We start from the raw sequence: 24530 nt of genomic DNA on the forward strand, positions 1-24530 counted from the left end.
TCCAGCTCGTGGGAAGGAAGGGAGCGGGAGAGGAGGTGTGAGGAGAGCTGACTCACAGGTAATGAGGGGGATGTTACATTTTAGAGTGTCTCTGAATCATCACTGTCTTCACCACCACCACCATCATCATCAGTGACACGTCTGTCATTCAGTGTTTCTGTGAATGGAGAGAAAGAGGGAGGCAGAGAGAAATGCTGGTGGCACTATGAGGTAAATTTGTCCATATTTATTTGTGAAGATGAGTTTAATTCAAAAGACAGGGTGTGGCTCTGTCACAGGTCGACCGTGCATGAGTTTTTGTTTGAAAGTGAGAGCCTATATTTAGGCCAACGGTTACAATAAAACAGCAGATGGTTTACATTCTAGGAGGGAAGAAAATGCTGACATAGGAGGGACTATTTGTAGTGCTAAAGGGAGGGTCCATGTGTTTGCCAAGCCAAAACACAAACATATAGACGTGAGACCTCAGACACCTCTGCTGTCTGTATTCAATTGGATCGGGATGCTGGGAATGGTGTTAAATATTAAAAAGGGAAAGGAACACAAAAACTTTGTGTTGGCTGGATGTTTTAATGGACTTATAAATGTTACATTTTATTGAAGTTAGAGTCAAGTTTCATAAAAACTGGATTATGTGTAATTTAGTAGAACTTTCAGTAGCAAGCCACATTTGAGGCTTCAGGCTCCCAATGTAAGGCAGTTTGAGATGAATTGATCCTTTCAGCACAGGGAAAAAAAGAAAATGTACATGAACATGACCAAAGAGCTGTCCAAAGACACTAGAGACAAAATTGTACACCTCCACAAGGCTGGAAAGGGCTACGGGGAAATTGCCAAGCAGCTTGGTGACAAAAGGTCCACTGTTGGAGCAATCATTAGAAAATGGAAGAAGCTAAACATGACTGTCAATCTCCCTCGGACTGGGGCTCCATGCAAGATCTCACCTCGTGGGGTCTCAATGATCCTAAGAAAGGTGAGAAATCAGCCCAGAACTACATGGGAGGAGCTGGTCAATGACCTGAAAAGAGCTGGGACCACCGTTTCCAAGGTTACTGTTGGTAATACACTAAGACGTCATGGTTTGAAATCATGCATGGCACGGAAGGTTCCCCTGCTTAAACCAGCACATGTCCAGGCCCCTCTTAAGTTTGCCAATGACCATTTGGATGATCCAGAGGAGTCATGGGAGAAAGTCATAATAGAACATTTTTGGTCATAATTCCACTAAACGTGTTTGGAGGAAGAAGAATGATGAGTACCATCCCAAGAACACCATCCCTACTGTGAAGCATGGGGGTGGTAGCATCATGCTTTGGGGGTGTTTTTCTGCACATGGGACAGGGCGACTGCACTGTATTAAGGAGAGGATGACCGGGGCCATGTATTGCGAGATTTTGGGGAACAACTTCCTTCCCTCAGTTAGAGCATTGAAGATGGGCTGAGGCTGGGTCTTCCAACATGACAATGACCCGAAGCACACAGCCAGGATAACCAAGGAGTGGCTCTGTAAGAAGCATATCAAGGTTCTGGCGTGGCCTAGCCAGTCTCCAGACCTAAACCCAATAGAAAATCTCTGGAGGGAGCTCAAACTCCGTGTTTCTCAGCGACAGCCCAGAAACCTGACTGATCTAGAGAAGATCTGTGTGGATGAGTGGGCCAAAATCCCTCCTGCAGTGTGTGCAAACCTGGTGAAAAACTACAGGAAATGTTTGACCTCTGTAATTGCAAACAAAGGCTACTGTACCAAATCTTAACATTGATTTTCTCAGGTGTTCAAATACTTATTTGCAGCTGTATCATACAAATAAATAGTTAAAAAATCATACATTGTGATTTCTGGATTTCTTATTTTTAGATTATGTCTCTCACAGTGGACATGCACCTACGATGACAATTTCAGACCCCTCCATGATTTCTAAGTGGGAGAACTTGCAAAATAGCAGGGTGTTCAAATACTTATTTTCCTCACTGTAAGTACATATGCAGCTACATACGAAATGCGATGGCTTTTGTTTAACAGCTGCACAAATTGTATGAAATTTAATATGAAAAAGGTTTAAGGTCAAAGCAACATAAACCTTGGGGAATAACAATATGCTAGAAGTATGGGTATAAAAACAAGCTTCAATGGAAACTGCATGGCAAATTATGATTTCAAATAATGCAAATTAGGTAAGGAACTATTTACAGTAGCAAAACAAATTGAAACAAACAAAACGTTCCTAAGTCAGCTCAATGCAGTATTATTACCGTTAACGAAAACTGAATGAGAACATTTTCGTTAACTGGAATGAAAAAACTGAAACGAATAATTACTCCAAAACTAAGTCAAATAAATATTGCTACAACTTTTTTTTTTTGTATATAGTATATTACAAAACTCATAATAAAATTACACAACTCGCCAACAATTTACAAAAGACTAAATTGCCAACTTAACTAAAACATGCTCAAGTTTTGACTTCTAAGTGATATTTTGTAAAAAGAGAAGGAAACACCTAGACACATGAATTTGCATATCTTGCTTTTTTAATTAAAAACAAATGAGCAATCAACCCAAAGCAGTTTTTTTTTTGCGTGACATAGCAAATCAATTCAAAAGGATCAAGTGTAAATGTACAACAATATAGTACATTGTTATGACATTTCTTTAACGTGGAGGGCTGATTTGAAAATTTATTTTCATATCAATTTTTATGCAAGTGTCCATATTCACAACTATATACATTCATGTCAAATTCAAAGCAATTGAAGCCAACTCTGAAAAAAAAAGAAAAAAAAAGACATTCATAAAAATAAAATTGATAGAAAATGCTCCAAATTAAACTATATCATTTTCTTTAAAAATATAGTTGAAGAGAGGACTTTTACAATGATATGACGATTAAATTAAGATTGCTTCATTTTAAACATAGGCACATCGTTTGTTAATATCTGAGGCTTTATAGTGACAGGAAGTTTTCCTGGCATACATTTTGAAATGTCCCAACCAAACTGAGGCGGAGCTGGGCCACCAAACATAGCCAGTGCTCCATGCTAGTACGCATGTAAACAAAAACATTGAGGACTAAAGGATTGGTGTCCGTTGTTGGAGCCCTCCACTTTAACCCTTTTCTATTATAACCACCACCACCAACCACCTCCAATAGAAGACCCTCCTTCTGGAAGATAAATATACTTTTCTTTGCGTTTGGTGCTTCTTTTTTCAAACAACAGTGATTCTTTGGCATAAATAACTATTCATCTTAATCCCTTTCCAACTAAAATGAAATCAAACTGAAATAAAAATCAAAGACCTGAATACCCATGTCAAGAACAAAAAAACTATATTTCATAAAAAAGAGAAACACTAGGCTACAGGGCAAAAATGACAATTAATAAAATAACTATTTAGATACACATTTATTAGAACTAAGAACCTTTATCTGACCTGCAAAACGGCAACACATCTCTCTATTAGCCAATCAAATGCTTCACTCAAGATTCACCCTAAAATATCCCTGTAATGATAATAATAAATATGTTTTTTTTTTTAAAGCAACACAACTTCCATAACCGTATCACCACTGTTAAAATACTGGTGAGTCTCAATCGCTAGATTAGAAGGAAACTGCTATAATGGACAAAGTTGATGATTATCAAGTTCTGCACCTCTTGACCATCTACTAAACTCGCAATTGTGTATCAATCAACAGATCAGACACTTAATAGATCTATAAAACACCAACCGATATGCCCCTATCAGTAATGGACGTCACGATTAGGTCCAGTGTTGCATGCAGCACAACATAAAGTGATATTTCTGTACATAGTGCTCTACATTTCCTGGTGGTATGCTGCACTACCGAGTGAGTTGAGAATCTGGGACGTGTCAATGCAAGACAAGGGACTGACATTCCACGTACTAAGACATTTTATAGCTTTGTTAACTGGCCCACAATCAGTTGAAAGATCATTGAACTGCTCTTTAAGGCAAACGGCGCCTTCTATACTCGAATGGCACATCAAACTCTTTGTTTTGTTTTTATTTTACTCGCAAACGTCTAGAAGCAGGTTGTTTTCAAGTGTAACTGCTAGCTGCTAGTACCGAACAAACATCAGCTCATCAGGCTCCACTGAGGCCCTGCGGTTTTGAACAGATATCGATGTTGCAAGTTGTATATACGTAGTCTCAGGCCACTTTGAAGGATGAGACTGCGTCGGCAGCTTCGTATTTTTAGGCGACGTGTCCAGGCAGGGAAAGGTGACCTGCTTTCACTTTGATTGATTGTCTTGCCCACGGTGGCTTTTCCGAAAAAGAAAACGAAGAGAAAGAAACACATGCTTATGGGTGAGAAACTAATTTGGCACAGCCCACTAAACTCTTATTGTTAAAGAGGAGGCAAAGCAAAAGGTGAGCCCAAAAAAGAAAATAACTTTCGCCATCATTTCAAAAGGAAACTTTTATGATTATGAAGAGACACGAAACATCACTGTGAAGCGAAGGGGTGGTTTTTTCAGGAAGACGTATGTGGCCCGTTCCCGCCGCAGCCGTCGAGCGCAGAAGGCCGTACCCATGGGGCTCTGGCAAGCTTCCCTCCTATCATCTCCTTCTCTCTTTCATCCCTCCTTCATGGGGACAGGTTGAGCAGCTTAGTGGATTTATTTGGGTAATTAATGGCCAGGCTGATGGCTGCGATGTTCTTCAGCGCCTATCCAATAAAGCAGGGGAAAGAACAACATAAAGAAAAGTGAGTACAGGAGGAGAAAAGGGGGGGGTGGCAACAAACGTTGAAAAAGTCATAGAGAATGAGAAGGAGGGAGGGAGAGAGAGAGAGAGAGAGAGAGAGAGAGAGAGAGAGAGAGAGAGAGAGAGAGAGAGAGAGAGAGAATAAAACCATTAAGCAAAACATTGTGGGTAATTTATCAAACCGTTTCACACACCTGTGGCCCTCAGAGCTCAGCAAAAACACCCACACACAAACACACAATTATCACACTTCAATTATGCCACTGCTCAACCCATTTAAAAACTTTTTTGGCCCAAAAACACTATTTGGTTAACAGCATAAACCACTTGTTTGGCTGTCATTAATATTACAAGCATGTTTTTTTTTTTACTGAAGCTAAAAAGGTGCTAAGGAGAAGATGAATACAGAGCATTAATCCCGTCCTACACATCACAATGTGGTCCTTTAGCCGCCCCTGTGGCGGAAATGAGGCTGTGCCACACCCAACACCATTATGGGGTTAATGACTAAAAGCAACAGAGTTGCCCCCAGCCCACACACAAACACACGTATATGGATGAAGGGAACACGTACACCTCATGTGAGAATCAACACAGGTGTTTTTATCAATATCCTTTCTGATGTTCAGTTGTTTTAGCATAATATTTGGTTAGAGCCATCATGTGATGAGGAGCGCAAATATTTATTTCACCAAAGGCAATTTTGTCACTATTGCCATTATCTCTCTATGTGAACAAAGGTCATAGACTGTTACTTTTAGAGAAAGTAAGAAATTTAGTGAAGTATTTTCTCAAATTGCATTTATGAATCTGTACCAAAGCAAATGTTACGGCAACAGAAGCAACACAAATGAGCAAATGAGATCGCTACTGTATAGTAATAATAAAATACACTTTCATGAATTTTTCATTAAGTATCCATACCGTACAATGACCGTCAGTCATCAAGTTGTGCTAATAAAACAAGCTTTACACATCATTAGACATTACAGAATCATTATTCCTCATCAACATATGGTGGGACCATCCATCAGAGCCATTTGAAAAACATTCACCTTACACTGTGCTGTGGTTTCCCTCGCTTCCTGTGAATTAGTAGCTTTATGGCATATGCACTAGGCTCCGCCACATCTCACTTTAAGCAGTGAACCAATGCCACTGAAAACCCAATGTGGCTCCTGTTATACTGTATATGTGCTCATTTGAAGATAGGTGCATCAGTTCATTGTCCTCATGTGTCTTCCTCAACTGCACAACCCTTACTTACTCACTGTATATTGTTTAATAATATATGTTATCTTTCAAATTATTCATTGGTATATACTGATTAAAATATTTTTACAGGCTCACATGACATGGTTTTCGCTTATCTAATTTTTAATGTTACAAATGTGGTGTTTATGGCATACATTCTCTGGACATGCTCATGACTGTTCATAAAGCCATGTCTGAACTAGGAAACAAGGTTTTCAGTATTTTCATTTTCTAGGAACAGATTACAAAATCTCCTCAAACTTCAAGATCCAATTATTCTGAGTTTAAACTATTGTTATGAAGGAATTTCAATGGTAATCTGAATCACTGTTGATTTCCATCCTACCTGTCCTTTTTTTAAAGCTGCAGTTCGTAGCTGTGTACGTTTTACATTTTACTGTACGTTACAGTGTAGTTTTTCCTTTTTGTTATCTCTGTTCGAAATCTGCAATTGCAGTTATTTGCGGAATTATCAACTTTACGTGAATTGTGCCTCGGCAGAAGAATGTGCGGCTGTCAGTCACCACGCGGTGTGGATACTGTCATTCAGAATCACAGATTATACTTTTTGAAAGTATGACCAACATAAGAATTTTCACCGGAAATGTCATCTGAATAAGTAAGTAGATAACATCCACTTTTGTTCTGACGAACTAAGGGGGAAAAAGCATTGCAATAAATCGTGATGATTAAATCTAACGATCGCTTATCACATCAAACCGTGCAAATTATACTTTGTTTATAAATTGTTCATGTTAACAACATCAGCGTTGCGTGAATACGTTTAAAGTGTATAAGGGCTACCTGTAGTTCAGTTTACATTTCTGTGCAGTCTAATTTCTAACTATCATACACCAACAAATTAATGTGGAGTAGAGGTGAATTGCTCCCTCTCATAGCTAGCACAAAATAATTAATATTTACCATAATGCACATAGCAAAACGAGAAAGGCACAACAAAGAAAACTCCATAACTGTATGAATTAAGCAAACAAGTGCGCTTCTGTTACATAATTCTGTCAATGGGAGTCAGCCCATTGACTTATGTCCTGATCAGTGCCCTGACTACTGAACTAGGGAGCTGATCGAGACCCCGAAAGTCTGAAGTCTTTTGCATTTTACAACGGGTGAATCTCCAGTTGTCATTGGTGATTGTCGTTTGAAACTTTCTGGATCCGCCATCAAATTGACAAGTTTAATTATATCAAGTGCTGTGAGAAAAGGCTATAAATCTCCACCTCCAACATCCTCACACGCAGTATAGCCTACTAGCCAGGACACCTTCTTTATGTTTACAGATGTGACGTAATGACGCATAGACATGCTTGAATTTCCCGTGGAAATCCACCAGTACCACTAGAATTTAAAACATTATTACAAGCTTGCCGTTGTAAATCAAGCTAAGGTAAGCAGATAGTATTGAACACTGGCTGTTAATGTGCTTGCTCAAATTTATTTTGGATAATTTTTAACCCAAAAAAGTTACGGACTGCAGCTTTAAATTGTAATTATATATTTTAGCTAGTGCTTTTGTGCTGTCTGCTCTTAATTTAAATATCAGTGGGGTCTAACCTGGTCAAATAAAATAAAATATATGAAAAATGATTAAATTAAAAAAAAAAAAGACAAAGAACACCATAGGTATAGCCTTACCTGTGCAGTGCGCACTACCATCTGTTCATTGGTAGTGAGAGCAAGAAGGTACTCTTGTAGAACGTTCTGCTCCTGATGGACAAATGAAAAGACACATACCAGCTTCAGTATTCACCCACAACATGAATCGGACACATTTGATATGGAAAACAAGCTGCAAAATATGCTACATTTATTCTATAGCACTTGCCAGGAGAGCAATCTGATGAGAGGCCAGTTCAATTCCAGGCCAGTTAGACTATACTGTTATTCACCATAGACCGGCTCAACATGAGCTGTTAATCTGGGGTTTGGAACAGCACCATGCTGTTGATGACATGACTCTGAATCAAACCAGACATCATCTAAATCAGCCCTGCCTCGGCTATCTAATTTCCTGAGGTAGGAGTATTTGCACTCTTCCAGGTATTTCACATTGATCAAAGTCTAGAGCCTATTTCTGTGTTACGCATGATCTCCAGGGAACTTTTGAGGGAGAATGGTGGAACCTAGAAACCGTAAAATAGGCATAGCAATACAGTAAAATAGATTGTTTAAAAAAGGTAAACTTTGTAATTATGACAGTACATATAAACAACACACAACGAGGTTGATAAGGCTAATGCATACTCGGGCTGGCACGAATCAGCCATAGATTGTTAAAATGTGTTCATGAACTCCAGATGGCACGTTAGGCTAGAAATGCGAATGCTAATGACAAATGGGAAACAGAACAAGTACAGCACAAAAGGTGTGCAACTGTCCTTAAACATTTAAAGGGAAGTTTGCAGACCGATATCAGTGTTCACTGTCACTTTGATTTAAGACATTTATAATATTGCACATGACGTCTTTTTTAATGCTTTTGGATTTCATATAGAGCATTTTGAAAAAAAAAATTTTGATCAGTTTCCACAAAACATATTAAACAGCTCAACTGATGATAATAATAAGAATAGTTTCTTAAACACCAAATCAGCATATTAGAATGATTTCTGAAGGATCATGTGACACTGAAATCTGGAGTAATGATGCTGAAGTTGCCATCACAGAAATAAATGACATTTTTTATGGAACACTCCACTTTTTTTTGAAAATAGGCTCATTTTCCAACTCCCCTAGAGTAAAACAGTTGAGTTTTACAGTTTTTGAATCCATTCAGCTGATCTCTGGGTCTGACGGTAGCACTTTTAGCATAGCTTAGCATAGATCATTGAATCTGATTAGACCGTTAGCATCTCGCTCAAAAATGACAATCACTGCACAAAGTTCCTTGATTATTACGCAGGAATGAGAGTTTAGATCCTAGCCATATTGGTCTAGAATATCACAACTTTTCATTTTCCATATGTTTTAGTACAAGATGTAACTACAGAAGAGTCAAGCTTTAAATAAGAAAAATATCAAAACTCTTTTGTCATTTTTGAGCGAGATGCTAACGGTCTAATCAGATTCAATGATCTATGCTAAGCTAAAGGTGCTACCGCCAGGTCCGGAGATAGGCTGAATGGATTCGAAAACTGTAAAAAACTCAACTGTTTAACTCTAGGGGAGTTGTAAAATGAACCTATTTTCAAAAAATAGGAAAAAAGTTATTATAAATTCTAATAACATTTCACAATATTATTTCATAAGTCTCTATTCGTTAAGCATACTGGGAGAAAGTAGCGTAAAATAAAAATAAAACATTATTAAAACAAAATTCTGTCATCATTTAATCACCCACATGTTGTTTTAAAGTTATTTAAAAAAAAAAAAAAAAAAAGATATTTTGAAGAATATGGTTAACCAAACAGTTGATGGGTCCCATTGACTTCCATAGTATGGGAAAAATACATAGTCAATGGGACCCATCAACTGTTTGGTTACCGACATTATTCAAAATATCTTCTTTTGTGTTCAGCAGAAGAAAGAAACTCATACAGATTTTGACAACTTGAGGGTGAGTAAATGACAATTTTCATTTTTGGGTGAACTATCCCTTTAAGTAAATAATGTTTTTCTACATCTTTAAAAAAAAAAAAAAGATACATCCATGCCAATATCCTGTTCAGTCTCCTTAACCATGTCAAACAACATCCTTACTGAGAGCTCAGCTTTGATGACTTTAGTGGGAGGAGTTATGAATGGGGTGCCGTCAATGATTTGGGTTAACAGAAGCTGGTCAGACTTCACATCCACTTTTACACCCAAACGAACAGCATCTAGACATCTAAACGCTTGTTGACAGAACTCTCTGTACTGTGGAGAGGCTGCAGCTTTTGTCATGTCAGAACACATTTGAAACCACTTCCTCTGTGAAGGAGGGTTTTTTTTGTCATCCTGCAGAAATGAGTGTTACTACACTACAGGAGAGGAAGACAGAGCAAGTCTGAACGTCTTATCTGTTGTTTTTTTTTTCTTTTTTCCATCTCATTTCCGACTCAAACGTTGCAACAGCTGAGTATTCACATGCTGAAACGCTCTTGCAAATACGTGTCGAAAATCTCCCATTAGTTCAGTGTTCGGATCCCATTTTCTAGCTAAAGATACAATAGATCAATCATGATCATCTGGCTGCCGAGAGGTTAGAAATCTTTATGGTCAGTTCTGAGAAGTGCAGCGGTTGTGGGAGAGATTAAGGCTCTTCATAATGAGGCCAAACAGTGTTGAGTGTCTACCGGTGTAACCACTCAACGCTCACAAAACACTCACTTCATCCATTTGCCTGTCAGTCTTCAACACTAATGCTCACTTAAACATATCTCATTCAAACACACACACACACACAAACAAACCACTTCATATTCGTGTTCAACTTGGCTGTTAAAGCTTTATGGCTCATTGATGAAAGAGTATTGTCATAAAAACTTTCCTCCCATTCACAGGCTCAAAGAAAGAGAGCCATTCACTCAGGCATGGTCGAGGCTTTACACGACGTGGCTGTTTATATCTATAAATATCATGTACTGCATATGTTCATAATGTGTGTGCATCTCCCTGAACTGTGTGTGTGTGTGTGTGTGTGTGTGTGTGTGTGTGTGTGTGTGTGTGTGTGTGTGTGTGTGTGTGTGACTATACTGTGTTCTTGAAGAATATTTTGGCTTACTTTTGATACAAGGAGGTGTCTTAGTGCCCTCTAGTGCCTGCTTTTGTCTCTAACACGCACTTATACAGTGTTAGGAAACTGAAGCCTATTTGTCTTTGCATTTTTATATAATGAAAATATCAAAACAAGTGTATTTTATTTTTTAAGAAATATAGCAAAACACACGTTCTAAGTTTCTAGTTTAAGTTTACGTTTCAAATGATAAAAAATAGGTATGCTTAAAATCAAGATCAAGTATTTTGACACTGGTTGTCAAACATTAGTGTAACATAGTTAATGTGATGAACTACACCTGTGGTTACTCTGCTATGAACATGAGAGAAACTTACTTTAAAAATTACCTTTAAAGCAATTGGTTCAAATGCATTGCATTTAAATACTTAATTATTGTTAACCAATATACTCTACAATAGACAAATATAGAAGTCTGTATCTATGTTGCCTTTCACACATGTAAATGTGGTCATTAAGGCTAATGGCAGGCCTGTGTGGGTGTCACTTTAGTGCAGCTCCCCTGACAGACACTCACAGAACCTGGCATGATTCAGACTGAATGAAATCTGACATTAAGCATGACAATAAAAACCTTCTGCTCTCCAGTCCAGTTTTTCACATATCATCACAGAACTATTTTCTTGTGACAGCACAAAACAATTACTTGTGTAACTTCACCTGGACCCCTCCCAAAATTCAATACAAATTTCATTAAAAAGCCCGACAGAGCCATGTCAGGATAAATAACTTAACAGGACATCTGGAATTTTTGGAAGGGGACACATTTGTCACCGTTTTATCATCACTGTCTGAAGGACAGAGCAATTCACATCTGTTACACATGCATAACCCTAAACGCATGTCAAAATAAACGATGACAAAGATTAAGAATCAAAGATACAGATAAATTGTGCATCTTAAACTGAAAATCAAAACTATACAAAAAATATTACTGATGTTATCACCTGATATCAACTGTTTTCTATTTTAATATATTGTAAAATGTTTATTCCGGTTATGACAAAGCTGAATTTTTAGCATCATTACTCCAGTCTTCAGTGTCACATGATCCTTAAGAAATCATTCTCATATGCTGATTTGCTGCTCAATAAATATTTCTTATTATTATCAATGTTGAAAACAGTGCTGGTTAATATTTTTTTGGAAACCAGGATGAATTTTTCCAGGAAATCCATATCCATAGAAATAACTAGTGGCGGGCATAGATTAATTTTTTTAATCTTGGAATTAATCTAGATTAAAATGGCTCATTTGAATTCTGCCGAAGGCATTCAGAATATGTGTTTTCGTAAGTGATCGTTTGTCTTTTTGTAGTTTGAATAATAAATAACTTCTGTCCCTTTAAGACCTGACGCACGCATGGAGCCTACTGTTCCTGTGAGCTGGTTACGACTGTGTTTACGCTAAAACTCACCAAGATGGACATTGAGACATTTTTGAGTGTATTTGACCATTAATAAACTGGAAAAAGGAGCTAATTTTTGCACTTGTATCTCAGAGGCGGCTTTATTACGGTATGTGTGTGTGCACGCTTCAGATGCGAGCGCGAAATCTGCGGGAATTAGTAGAATTAACGTCATGTGCAACCCCGCGCGAAATTCAGACCGATCACACCAATACTAACAAAAGTCCAGCAGAACACCTGTTCGCAATGTTCAGAGGATTAACTGGACTGAATGAGAGGAGGCGGGTGCGTGTCAACTCGCAGCTGATATCGATACTGTAGAAAATGAGTATTGTATCGTTTCAGATATTTCAGTATCGATACATAGCGAAATATCGATATTTTTGACAACACTAGTAGGCATACACACAGGTTCGAAGACTCGTTCTCTCGCCCCTACAGTGTTATTCGGCTAGGTATACATCCGCGCTAAACTATCAAGGTGAAAGTCACCATAGCTTGCGTAGTATAGACCCAGCTCCCAACCCAACTTTGAGAATAGATTAACGGTGATATTTTTTTTATCACCCGATAAAGAGTCTCACGTTAACGCAGATAACGGCCCACCACTAGAAATAACATTATAAAAGTGTATTTGATGTCACTTTTGAATAAAAGTATTAACTCTTTCCCCACCAGTGTTTAAAAGAAAAAATGTGCCAGCCACCAACAGCGTTTGTGATCATTTTCACAAAAATGTCATGGCCCCCAGAATATTTAGTTGTGTCTGAACATGCAATATATCAAATGAAAGAACAAAGCCTCTGCTTTTATTCTATCTTCTTGCATTCTTTTTTTTTAATCAACACTTGAATATGAATATTCATAAAAAACATTTTGAGCAAAAAGCTGAGAAAATCACGTTTTTATCAAAGACTACATCTTGATCGGATTCAGAACAATAATCAAAACATGATGAAGTAGATCGAGTCCATCAACACCCCTAACGCTTGTGCTCCTATAGCTCGTTCTGGGTCGACGCTTCATTCAATAACATTAGGCAGTTTTGATTTATATACCGTTTAATGTTGATGATCGCATTATTTTAAATATGCATATGATTACATATGATATCGCTTGTTTCTGCAACTTCTTTGCATCTGCTTTGATCAGGAGATTCAGTACGTTTTCAGAAGATGTGTAATACGGAAAAATTCCGTGTTTGGTGGGGAAAGTGTTAGCTTCAATCTCACTGACTTTTGATCAGTGGTGTAAATAATGATTTAAATTGAAAGCATATAAATGTTTGTAATTTTGCATTCAAAAGAGGAAAAGTGAAAAAAATTATAATTTATAAATTATTAACTCTTATTATATGCTCTTATTCTTTATGCTGCTCTTGCCATTCAATGGATTTTGGTGATTTTCTTTCCAATTTTTTTTCTGAACTTTTTGCTAACAGCATACATAAGGGAATGTTCATTATTGTGTAAACCATTCCTTTTAAACAACGGATCATCGTTAAATAAAAAGATCTGTAGCTGAGGTAAACATTTAAGATGGATTGATTTCTCTTTTTTTTTTGAGATAAGAGGAAGAAGATGGTCACTCACCATGGCCTTTGCTTCAGCGATGAAAAAGAGCTCGGTGAGAGCACGGTGGAGAGGTAGGAGGACCGTGATACTGGTGGGGTCCTGACTCAAACCACTTTCCATAGTAATGAAGAGCTGCCACAGCGGCCGCAGAAGTGTAAGGTCACAACCCCTGTGTTAACACGCACAACAATCAAAACGTGAGGACATTACACTCTTAATGAACTTGGCTTTATCATTACTCATATTTGAACTATGTGGCCATCTCATTCGCCCACTTAATGTTCCCATTGTGGAGAGCAGGTGTTCATTTGCATGGGCTATTCCTCAACCTCGCAAACTCATCTGACACCACAGGTCCATGTCTCTATTTCTCTCATACACGATCTCTCTGCTGCTGCTGATGATGATGATGTAACTGTCCAAACACCATGGAAATTATGCAAATCAATCTGACATGTGACCTTGTTGCCATGGGAACAATGAAGGCAGAAAGCCACTGTCAGATGCGTTATGCAAAAAGCTGTGTAAATCTGGATGCTCACCAAAACAAAACAAAAAAGAATGAGCTGAAGTTAATACAAACCGCTCAAGAAGTGGTTTCGAGGAAAACCGCCAATAAGATGATATGCAATATTTGTGTGCTTAAAAAGGTTGTCCATTTGATAACATTTTTTCAAAAGCATTTTGCTTTTCAGAAACAGGAAAAAAAAGTTACAGAGCGAGAGGAAGATAAGCTCACTTGAGGTTTGTTAAAGTGGGCCAAGTTGCACCTGCCATCCACAGAGTGCAGAACTGGCCTGACAGAACCAGGTTCTGAAAGGAAGTTGCTGCCTCATCTCTCCAAAATACTGGGATAGCTATAAAGCACTGCAGGATGCCTTTTGTTGGGTTTAATAAATGCTGTCAGCTTTTAAAAAGACCTCTCAGAAAGGTAAATAGGGACACACCATTGAGACGGACACTGCAGGAGCCGCAGCAGCAGGTGAATAGCTTTCAGCCGCTGGTTTCCTGTTTGCCGACAAGCCACGCCCACCTGCCACTCCCAGATGTCAGCCAGCGGGAGGTGAGTGAGGGCCTGCTCATCCGCTAGCATCTGCTTCAGGATCTCAAACCCTGTTCAGATTCAAAAACATAAATGTACTTATTTACAAGTTCATCATTTTGCTTATGAGGTCTACTACAATACGTTTACTTCATTTAATATTCAATAAACTAATATTTTATTTTACCTGTTTTCACCCAGTGTCTGAACTCTCTGTTTTAGTTATGGTTTCTATAAAACCCGCCTTTCGAAAAGCACAGTCTGCTCTGATTGGTCAGCCGGCCCCAGTCTATTATGATTGGTCTACTGATTAGAGCGCATGTCGGAAATGTAATGCCCCTTACCATAAACGGTGAGTATCAGCTCCAAAGGCTTCCTGAGGCGCTGTAAACACTACTGTAACTAGGGCTGCACGATATATCGTTTTTAGCCTCGATATCACAGTATGCACACCCGCGATAGCCACGTCACAGGATGTGTGATGTCAAGTATAAGAATCGTAGTTGATCTGTGAACCGTATGGACCAGGCACCACTGCTTGAAATGCACATGATTCTGTTTAATTGTAAAGTTTGATTTGCACGTCTCTTAGGCCCTGTCAGTTTAAACATTCAAGAAACTAAGCCATTCGAGCGCACAAAGCCGCAAAAGAGAACTAATTTTGGAACTCGCACACTGTTTTCTGTGCACGCACACAGCCTGCAAAAAACGAATTCCGTTGTCTTCTGCCTCTATTTGTGCTTCAACAGAAACATACACACAAAATGTTAAAATTCCCGTCTCGGCGAGTGTCCTTGTAAACAGTCACACATGGCTTACGTGAACATAAACGATTGAGAAAGAAAATAGATCTCGTATTATAATTATAAAGCTCTTAAAGTGACATCAGCCTAATATACCCACTGCTTTAGTCATCAATAGTCATTAATGTTAATCAAACAACAAAATACAAAGAGAAAAACACTATTGTAGCTTTAGCAAAGATTAATTATATTTAATTTATATACAGTTAGGAATATGCAGTGTTATTTAATATTTTATTATTCAATTTCTGTACCTGAATACTGTTACTTAGATGAAAAACACAAAGCACTGTTTATTTAATTTGTATCTATTTTATTTATCTGCTGCTTGTAATTTGTTTATTATTTTCTATATATACTGTATATTGACTCCTCTACAAAAATCACACAATGATCGAACTATTCTAGAATGATTAATTATTTCCAAATAGAGCTTCTGGTCAAACTGTTTTCATATCGCAATATATAAATCACAGAAAAAGAAAATATCGCAATGTCTGTTTTTTTTCCAATATCGTGCGGCCTGTAACTATGCTAACTATAACGCCAGTTCAACAACACACTACTAACACAACTCAATCAGGCCTCACCCCTTTTTTTTGTGAATGCCTTGGGCAGAAATTATTTAAATGAGGAATACTGTGACGTTTATGTTCCCTGAAGAAAACTCAAGACTACAATCGTAGCGTTTCAGCAAGTACTGATATAGAGAACTGATATAGATCATCATACTAAAGAAAATGAAGTGAAAAACCCATTTAACTTGCAAATCGAAAAGAATATAAATTCACATGTGGGGCTGTTTTCTCTCTCCTGTTTACCCTCTTAAGCCTCATCTGTGAAAAAAACGAATGAGTTGGCAGACCTCATAAATGAGGCGCTGCTTCCATGGCTGTGAAACCCATTTGATATTCCATTATAGAATAATAATGTTAGAAACAGAGCAGAAGGTGCACAAGTCTATTAATTCTTTGATTAAAGGTGGACAAGGCTCAGGAGAAGAGTTCAAAGTGACTCATGACTCTCACTACTGACAGTCATGATCAATCATATGCTCAGAAGCTTACATACTAAGGGCCAGTTCACACAGAATTCGTGTGTAAGTATTCCAGTGAGCTGTTTTTACATTGTTTATCTATGCAAACATGCTCTATATGGAGGGATTTGAATACCCCCACGTTCTAATGCATCTCTGTGAGGATGGCCTGGGCAACTGGGTTGTGGATGAGAATTCTGTAATGGATAAACTTAACTGTAGGTATGAAAATATATATTGGTACCATACGAGTTGATATCAGTGTTTTAACTTATCAATATCAGTAGATATTGGATATTGAAGCGTTCATGCTCATTTTGCATATTTTAACATTCTTTAAAACGCTAATAATTTAATAACACCGTTAAATGTAATCTTACAGTGTTATTTTTATTATTATTTAAATAGTATTTATCAATATTTGAGTTAGCTTTTCGTTTTTTATAAATTCATTATAATTTTAGTTCATGTTATTAGTTTAATATTTCTATTTAGCTTTATTTTTATTTCAGTTTTAGTTACAGTAAATGTAGAACTTCAACTTATTTTTAGCTTTATTTCAATTAATGAAAATGATTTTTAATAGTTTAGTTTTCTCTACTGTACAATATAAATATCAAGAAGCCTAAGTTCAGAATTTAAATGACTGATTGTAGTTTTTATTGTTTTATTTTTCATTTATTTAGACAAATACTCAGATGTACGCTCCTCCTTGTTTAACAGTCAGTGTTTGTGATATGTCGCTTTGCGTTTTCTGTTCAGCATGAAAAGTAGCTCACTGGTCACTGCCAAAACCACGTTCCCCCTACTGACTGCCTTAATTCATTTTAAATGTGCTAGTTATGATCGGAGGGTCGGCAGGGCCATTGACTCAGCAGGAAGTTGAGTTTCTGGGGCTGTTAATGCTCTCGCACGCTGAGAGACACGGCCGTGCACACCGTACCCCCACTGTTTCTCAAACTGCAGTGTAAATTAAGCTTACGACTGAAAATCAGCTAGCGAGACACCAACATTACGACCCTAAAAGAGTGCAAGAATTCGAGTCTCAAGTGAAATGCTCTCTGATTGAGCTTATTAGAGATCGTGACTGTAGAGGACAGGGAGATGATGAAAGCACAGTTTGAAGAATAACAGTGGTGACAAACAGTGGTTTGAATAAGGAGGACATTGATGACAAACATCAAAAGAGACATCAAGCGTTATTCATTCAATGACTGCAAAAGCATACCAGTCTGGAAGCGCCCTCGATGGCCACCATTCACAGTGAACTTGTAGCCCCATTCTGTGTTACTCATATCTGATATAAACCTGAAGTAGAGAGTGTCCCCTAGAGGAGAAAGAGAAAAAATAACCCTTACATTCTGTTCATTCATCAAATGTATTAAATACTGCAAGTTTAATACAATAATTTAACACACTGCTTTGGAAAACATTTTATATTCATGTTTTTTTTTTTTTTACTGTTTATCTTAATATTCTATATTATTACATATAATTACATGTAATTGTTTCCTTTCAAATGTATAATAGTGGGTAGAAAAATAGACATGCTTTCAAACTTAATACGAAGTCAATATTTTGGCCTTAATATAAAGAAAAGTCCATCATTTAATTTGGATATAATATCTGGTTGGTTTTCTTTTTGGCAGCATAACCTCCACCAAATGTTTAGTTATGGATCAGACCTGCACAATGGTCAGGAGGAATACTGGACCTCTTTACAGTTTCAGTTTAGCTGACAGTGAACCAACATGTTTGTGTGATACTTTTTAAAGTAGACTTAGTCTCTTGTTATGATTTAACTATATGACCAATTTATGCAGAAATTCCTATCAATTCTGTAAAGTCTGTTATGATTTATTTATAAATAAACCACTAGCACTCAGACATGCCACTTTCTCAAACTCTCACCAGGAATCTCAAAGTCTGTCCATTTCTGATGAGAACCACTGAAAGTGTGCAGGTCCTGCAGGAAGTCGCTACTGCTGGCCATCAGGAGCTCGTCGCATCCTTCCTCTGTGTGACAGCGTGAGTCGAACTTCACAGACAGGAAGATTGCTCCAGGGATCTGCATCTTATCCTAAGACAATGCAAGACACTGAGTGGACCTGGGAGACTCAACCATGATCAAGGGATTTTGAGTAAAACAAACAGAATTCATACCTCAAAGTTAGTGTTGTTGTCGTAGGGGTGCTTGGACTCACGGACCTGCACGGCCATCCCAGGCTCCTCCATAAACTGACATGCTGTCAGTGACAGATTACCCAACATGCTCTGGCTGCAACCCCTCAGAACCTTCTGCAAGATCTAAGATCCAATATGTGAGGAAGAAATGTATGCATACTAGTAACAATAGTACAGTTTCATTGCACGAAATAAATACTTCTGGCCTGTACATTTTCTCAGCTCACTCACAGGTTTGGCATTTTAGATCCTGACTACAAATCCACACACTCCTTCCCCTTCTCACCTTCTCCCACATTGGTCTCTCCTCTAGTTGCATGAGCATGTCCAGTATGTAGGCCATGTGAGAAGCTCCACTCAGCTCAAGGTCTTCCTCTGTGATGGGAGTGTCAGAGGGCCAGTTGGCCAGCAGCGTCGCCAACACGTGACGCGCGTACAGGATAGCTATGGCCTCGTTCACCTTGAAAAGGTACTGTCGCACTGCCTTGTTACTGCGGGCGTCCAGCTCTTTATGCAACAGAGCTGAGCTTTTGGTGCGCCGCTGTTTGGCGTAACTCAGCTGCAGGTCGCTTTCGGTGTTGGTGATGAGTTTCTGCGTGATGACATTCGTTTCTTCTGTGGCACGTTCACACCGGGTGGGTTTAGACTGAGGGTCAAAGAAAGTAGAGTGAATTAGCATTTACTTTAGATCACAAAATGGAAGCATACGTTTAATCTTAAAATTAGTCTTACCACACAGGGCACAATGATAATATCAGTATCTACAGCCTTCGTGCTTCTTTCCTCAGAACGAGGTCTTTTAGATGGTTGCCACTTCTGTGCCAGCGTGCGAATAGTCTCATCGGTTTTTATAGCATCACCATCAAACCTTTGAGATGATATTTTGGAGAAAGTGATTATTTGAGAGAAAGTCTTTGAATATTTATTTACAATTCTGCTCATAAGGTTGCATACCCCTCACAGAATCTGCAAGCACTTCGTAGATATTAAGATGGATCGATACAAATTGATAATGCCATTTTAAATTATATATTTAATATTGTTATAGTACTTTTTATAATACACTGGTCACTAATATTAAAAAAGTTCTTTACAGGAAGAGAGGGGGGCTCTTAACCTGAGGGGATGTTGTAACTTTAAAGTCCAGGCCGTGAGAACCACCAGAAAAATTTGTGTCTGTATGTGGTTTGAAACTTTGGAATGGTTCGGGGATACAGTTCAAGCAATGCCCAAATATTCACCGATTTAAATCAAGATACTAAGAAATGGTGTTGACAAAATAGCTGCGGAGGGATCTTGGTGATTATGGGGTGATTGTTATTATATAACAACAGAAGTAGTGATGATCATAATTGTCCTTATTATTTATATTGATATTATAAATGGTGATATAGTTACAACAGGGCGGGATATGATTACATAGCTGAGTAAATAATAATACTGATAATGACATGTGAGCAGATAAATACACGATCACTATGTTGTAATTTACAACAAAATTGCACTATTCATTTAGTCTTAGCACTGGTAATTGTTATTGTGATGTATTGTTGTATGTTTTGTTATTGTATTGGTATTGTATTGTTATTGGAGTAGATATGATTATTACTATCATTGTCATTATTATTATTATTATTGATATTAGGCCTACTATTGTTATTATTAAACTGTGATTAAACGATATACTCGGATATGGATATATTTTATATATATTACATGATTATTATAAATACCGGGACATATTTGAATGTTTATGATAACGAGGATTATTACATTGCATTATTGTGATTACTGAGACGGTATGTAAATGGGCATTTTGTATATAAATATTATAATTTCACATAAATTATTAGTAATTTAATGGTGTAATATAAGGGAATGAATTGGGGGTGGGAGCATAAGTTCACATATATATGCGTGTATGTGTATTTAAGTATATGTGTACATATACATATGTGTGTATAGTTATTATGTGTAATGTATATTCTGTATATAGGGTTAATGTGTGTATATATATGGGAGATAACCCGTTCTGTTTTTCTATGTATATTGTTGTGTTTGTATTCGAAATAAACTTCAATCAAATCAAATCAAATTACTGATCAGGAATTCACTGATGCGCAAAAAGGTAAAATGGTTTTAAGAACCAACAGATTAGTATAATTTCAGTCAAACTATGCGTCTTATTTTTTTTCATATATTATTTCTGATTCTGCAAAAGGCATGCGTATTTATTGCAGGCATTATTCATTATAAAATGCAACCTTCACTATATAAGTGAAATGATAAATGTAACTCACCTTTTCTGCACCTCAAGGAAGAAAGAGTCTGTCCTCTTCATCTGGAGCTCATACATGGCTCTCAAGATGTGCAGTGGGGCATTAAGAGCATCATGGGTAATCTAAGATTAAGACAAATATCAAAGCTCTAATAATTATTCCTCTACATACCTACACATTTCTACAACACAATCAATCTGATGATTCTGGATTAAACTGCTGGAAGAGATATGGGAAGAACAGGAGGTGAAAAAGGCCCACTTCTGACAGAGGATGAGTATCTGAAGCCTAACCTGGAAACAGATCTTTGTCTCTTCATCCAGTCCTTCCAGTGGATCCGGTCTGTTTGGATCAGCATCATCAGCGCAGCAGCTGGAGTGATCAGAGTCATGCTCTTTCTCTCTCTCCTTCTCTCCATCTGTCTCTGTGTCTCCGTCCTCCGCCATGGAGTGGATCTCTCGCTTGGAGGAATAAAGCATAATGGAGAGGATCTCTAGGTCTCGTAAAAGCCACATCTTGCTGAAGCCTGTGCCCTTGCTGCACTTACGGACCAGGAGCTGCATCAGGCCGGAGCCTTGGATGGCCTCCTGAGCTTGATCCACACCATGCTTCTGCAAGAGAAGAAAACACAACCAACACACTCATGACTTGTTGTGTATTTATATAATGACCCCAAAATATATTGGAAACTAAAGCCACACATTGTATTACATGTCGTTGAATTAAATATGAAATATCATGCCAAATTTGGAAGACTTTCAATAAATAAAATGTTATATAAACCCATTAAAATCATATTCAGTTATAATGTTTAATGTATATAAGTCAGGGTTCAGTAAGATTTCATGTTTTTGAAAGAAGTCCATTATGTTTGCCAAGGCTGTATTTATTTGACCAAAAATACAGTAAAAACAGCAATATTGCAAAATATTATTACAATTAAAAATACACATTTTCTAATTTAATATATTTAAAAATGTAATTTATTCCTGTGATGGCAAAGCTGTATTTTCAGCACCATTACTTCAGTCTTCAGTGTCACATGATCCTTCAGAAATCATTAATATGATTTTGTGCTCAAGAAACATTTCTTATTATTATCAATGTTGAAAACAGTCGGGCTGCTATATATTTTTGTGGAACCCCATTTCTTTAAGTAAAGTAAAATCACAGCATTTATTTGAAACCGACATTTTAGCCTTTGCTGTCATATATACAGTGAGGAAAATAAGTATTTGAACACCCTGCTATTTTGCAAGTTCTCCCACTTAGAAATCATGGAGGGGTCTGAAATTGTCATCGTAGGTGCATGTCCACTGTTAGAGACATAATCTAAAAAAAAAAAATCCAGAAATCACAATGTATGATTTTTTAACTATATATTTGTATGATACAGCTGCAAATAAGTATTTGAACACCTGTCTATCAGCTAGAATTCTGACCCTCAAAGACCTGTTAGTATGACTTTAAAATGTCCACCTCCACTCCATTTATTATCCTAAATTAGATGCACCTGTTTGAGGTCGTTAGCTGCATAAAGACACCTGTCCACCCCATACAATCAGTAAGAATCCAACTACTAACATGGCCAAGACCAAAGAGCTGTCCAAAGACACTAGAGACAAAATTGTACACCTCCACAAGGCTGTAAAGGGCTACGGGGAAATTGCCAAGCAGCTTGGTGAAAAAAGGTCCACTGTTGGAGCAATCATTAGAAAATGGAAGAAGCTAAACTTGACTGTCAATCTCCCTCGGACTGGGGCTCCATGCAAGATCTCACCTCGTGGGGTCTCAATGATCCTAAGAAAGGTGAGAAATCAGTCCAGAACTACATGGGAGGAGCTGGTCAATGACCTGAAAAGAGCTGGGACCAAGAATGATGAGTACCATCCCAAGAACACCATCCCTACTGTGAAGCATGGGGGTGGTAGCATCATGCTTTGGGGGTTTTTTTCTGCACATGGGACAGGGCGACTGCACTGTATTAAGGAGAGGATGACCGGGGCCATGTGTTGCGAGATTTTGGGGAACAACCTCCTTCCCTCAGTTAGAGCATTGAAGATGGGCTGAGGCTGGGTCTCCCAACATGACAATGACCCGAAGCACACAGCCAGGATAACCAACGAGTGGCTCTGTAAGAAGCATATCAAGGTTCTGGCGTGGCCTAGCCAGTCTCCAGACCTAAACCCAATAGAGAATCTTTGAAGGGAGCTCAAACTCTGTGTTTCTCAGCGACAAGCCAGAAACCTGACTGATCTAGAGAAGATCTGTGCAGGAGGGATTTTGGCCCACTCCTCCACAGTGTGTGCAAACCTGGTGAAAAACTACAGGAAACGTTTGACCTCTGTAATTGCAAACAAAGGCTAGTGTACCAAATATTAACATTGATTTTCTCAGGTGTTCAAATACTTATTTGCAGCTGTATCATACAAATAAATAGTTAAAAAATCATACATTGTGATTTCTGGATTTTTTTTAATAGATTATGTCTCTCACAGTGGACATGCACCTACGATGACAATTTCAGACCCCTCCATGATTTCTAAGTGGGAGAACTTGCAAAATAGCAGGGTGTTCAAATACTTATTTTCCTCACTATATATATATATATATACATATACACACACACAAACAGCGAGATGAAAGAATGGTTGGAACCAAAAATTGATGCAGCTCTTGGTGGAAATAAATGTTGTCATGTTACTTCCATCAAGAGGTGCATGCATTTTTTATATACATAGTATATATAATGTGTATAATTATGGTTATTATTGTATATACTGTATATTTATACATTTATATACATGTATATATTATATAAGGTGAATACCTTCAGAGTGTTATAGAGTCCTTTAAGAGCGAGAGAGAGCACCCAGATGGCCTCCACAGCATCTTGGGCGCTGCTCTCCACCTCGACCTGCAGCAGGTGACTCACAATAGAGGTAAAGTTCTTCAGGTAGCAGCTCAGGTGGTCAGAGGTCAGGGACACAGCCTGTCCCTCCTGAGACTCCACATCATTCCTGCTGCTGCTCTCATGAGCCTGGACTAACTGGTAGTCTTTCACTGAGAGGAAATATAATAGACACAGAGAGTCACATTAATGTTATTTTTGACCATTACTTGTTTTGCATGTTCATGGTCGTTTCCAAAATGTCCTCCAAGCAGCCATTAACAGAGGTTAAGAAGTCCCAGTTGAATGTTTATTTAAAATCCTCTCTACTGAGATGTCTTCATTACGACATTTCTGAGGATAGTAGCGAATCTGTAAGATGCTGCCCATTATAACCGACAACATATTTTCTGTGGTCGACCGAAAAAAACGGAAATTTGAAATCCACGACAAAAAAAAGCGCTTTTTTTACAATTTTGTTTTACTATAGAGAAATAAGCATTGCAATCATCAAATATTTGCTCTGTTATATTTAAAGCCCTAGAAGCCAGTAAAATTTACATAAGAGGTACCTTCATACAAAAACAGTCTGTTAAACA

The 24530-nt window shown here is 37.9% G+C and overlaps 1 protein-coding gene across 1 annotated transcript in view; it reads right to left on the reverse strand.

Moving 5' to 3' along the window:
* Nucleotides 1–2508: 2508 nt before the first annotated feature.
* The window catches only part of zzef1 (zinc finger, ZZ-type with EF hand domain 1), a 53055-nt gene continuing 31033 nt past the window's right edge, over nt 2509–24530 (reverse strand). The window contains exons 43-54 of the mRNA XM_079816208.1: nt 23872–24104; nt 21335–21652; nt 21063–21163; nt 19495–19630; nt 19049–19408; nt 18742–18885; nt 18490–18658; nt 17807–17905; nt 14645–14810; nt 13716–13866; nt 7637–7708; nt 2509–4691 (exon numbers count right to left, since the gene is read on the reverse strand). Of these exons, the coding sequence (XP_079672334.1) occupies nt 4611–4691; nt 7637–7708; nt 13716–13866; nt 14645–14810; nt 17807–17905; nt 18490–18658; nt 18742–18885; nt 19049–19408; nt 19495–19630; nt 21063–21163; nt 21335–21652; nt 23872–24104 (2030 nt within the window). The 3' untranslated portion in view covers nt 2509–4610. The remainder of the gene's footprint in view (nt 4692–7636; nt 7709–13715; nt 13867–14644; nt 14811–17806; nt 17906–18489; nt 18659–18741; nt 18886–19048; nt 19409–19494; nt 19631–21062; nt 21164–21334; nt 21653–23871; nt 24105–24530) is intronic.

Source organism: Gobio gobio, assembly GCF_949357685.1.
Source record: "Gobio gobio genome assembly, chromosome: 4".
Taxonomy (NCBI): Eukaryota; Metazoa; Chordata; class Actinopteri; order Cypriniformes; family Gobionidae; genus Gobio; species Gobio gobio.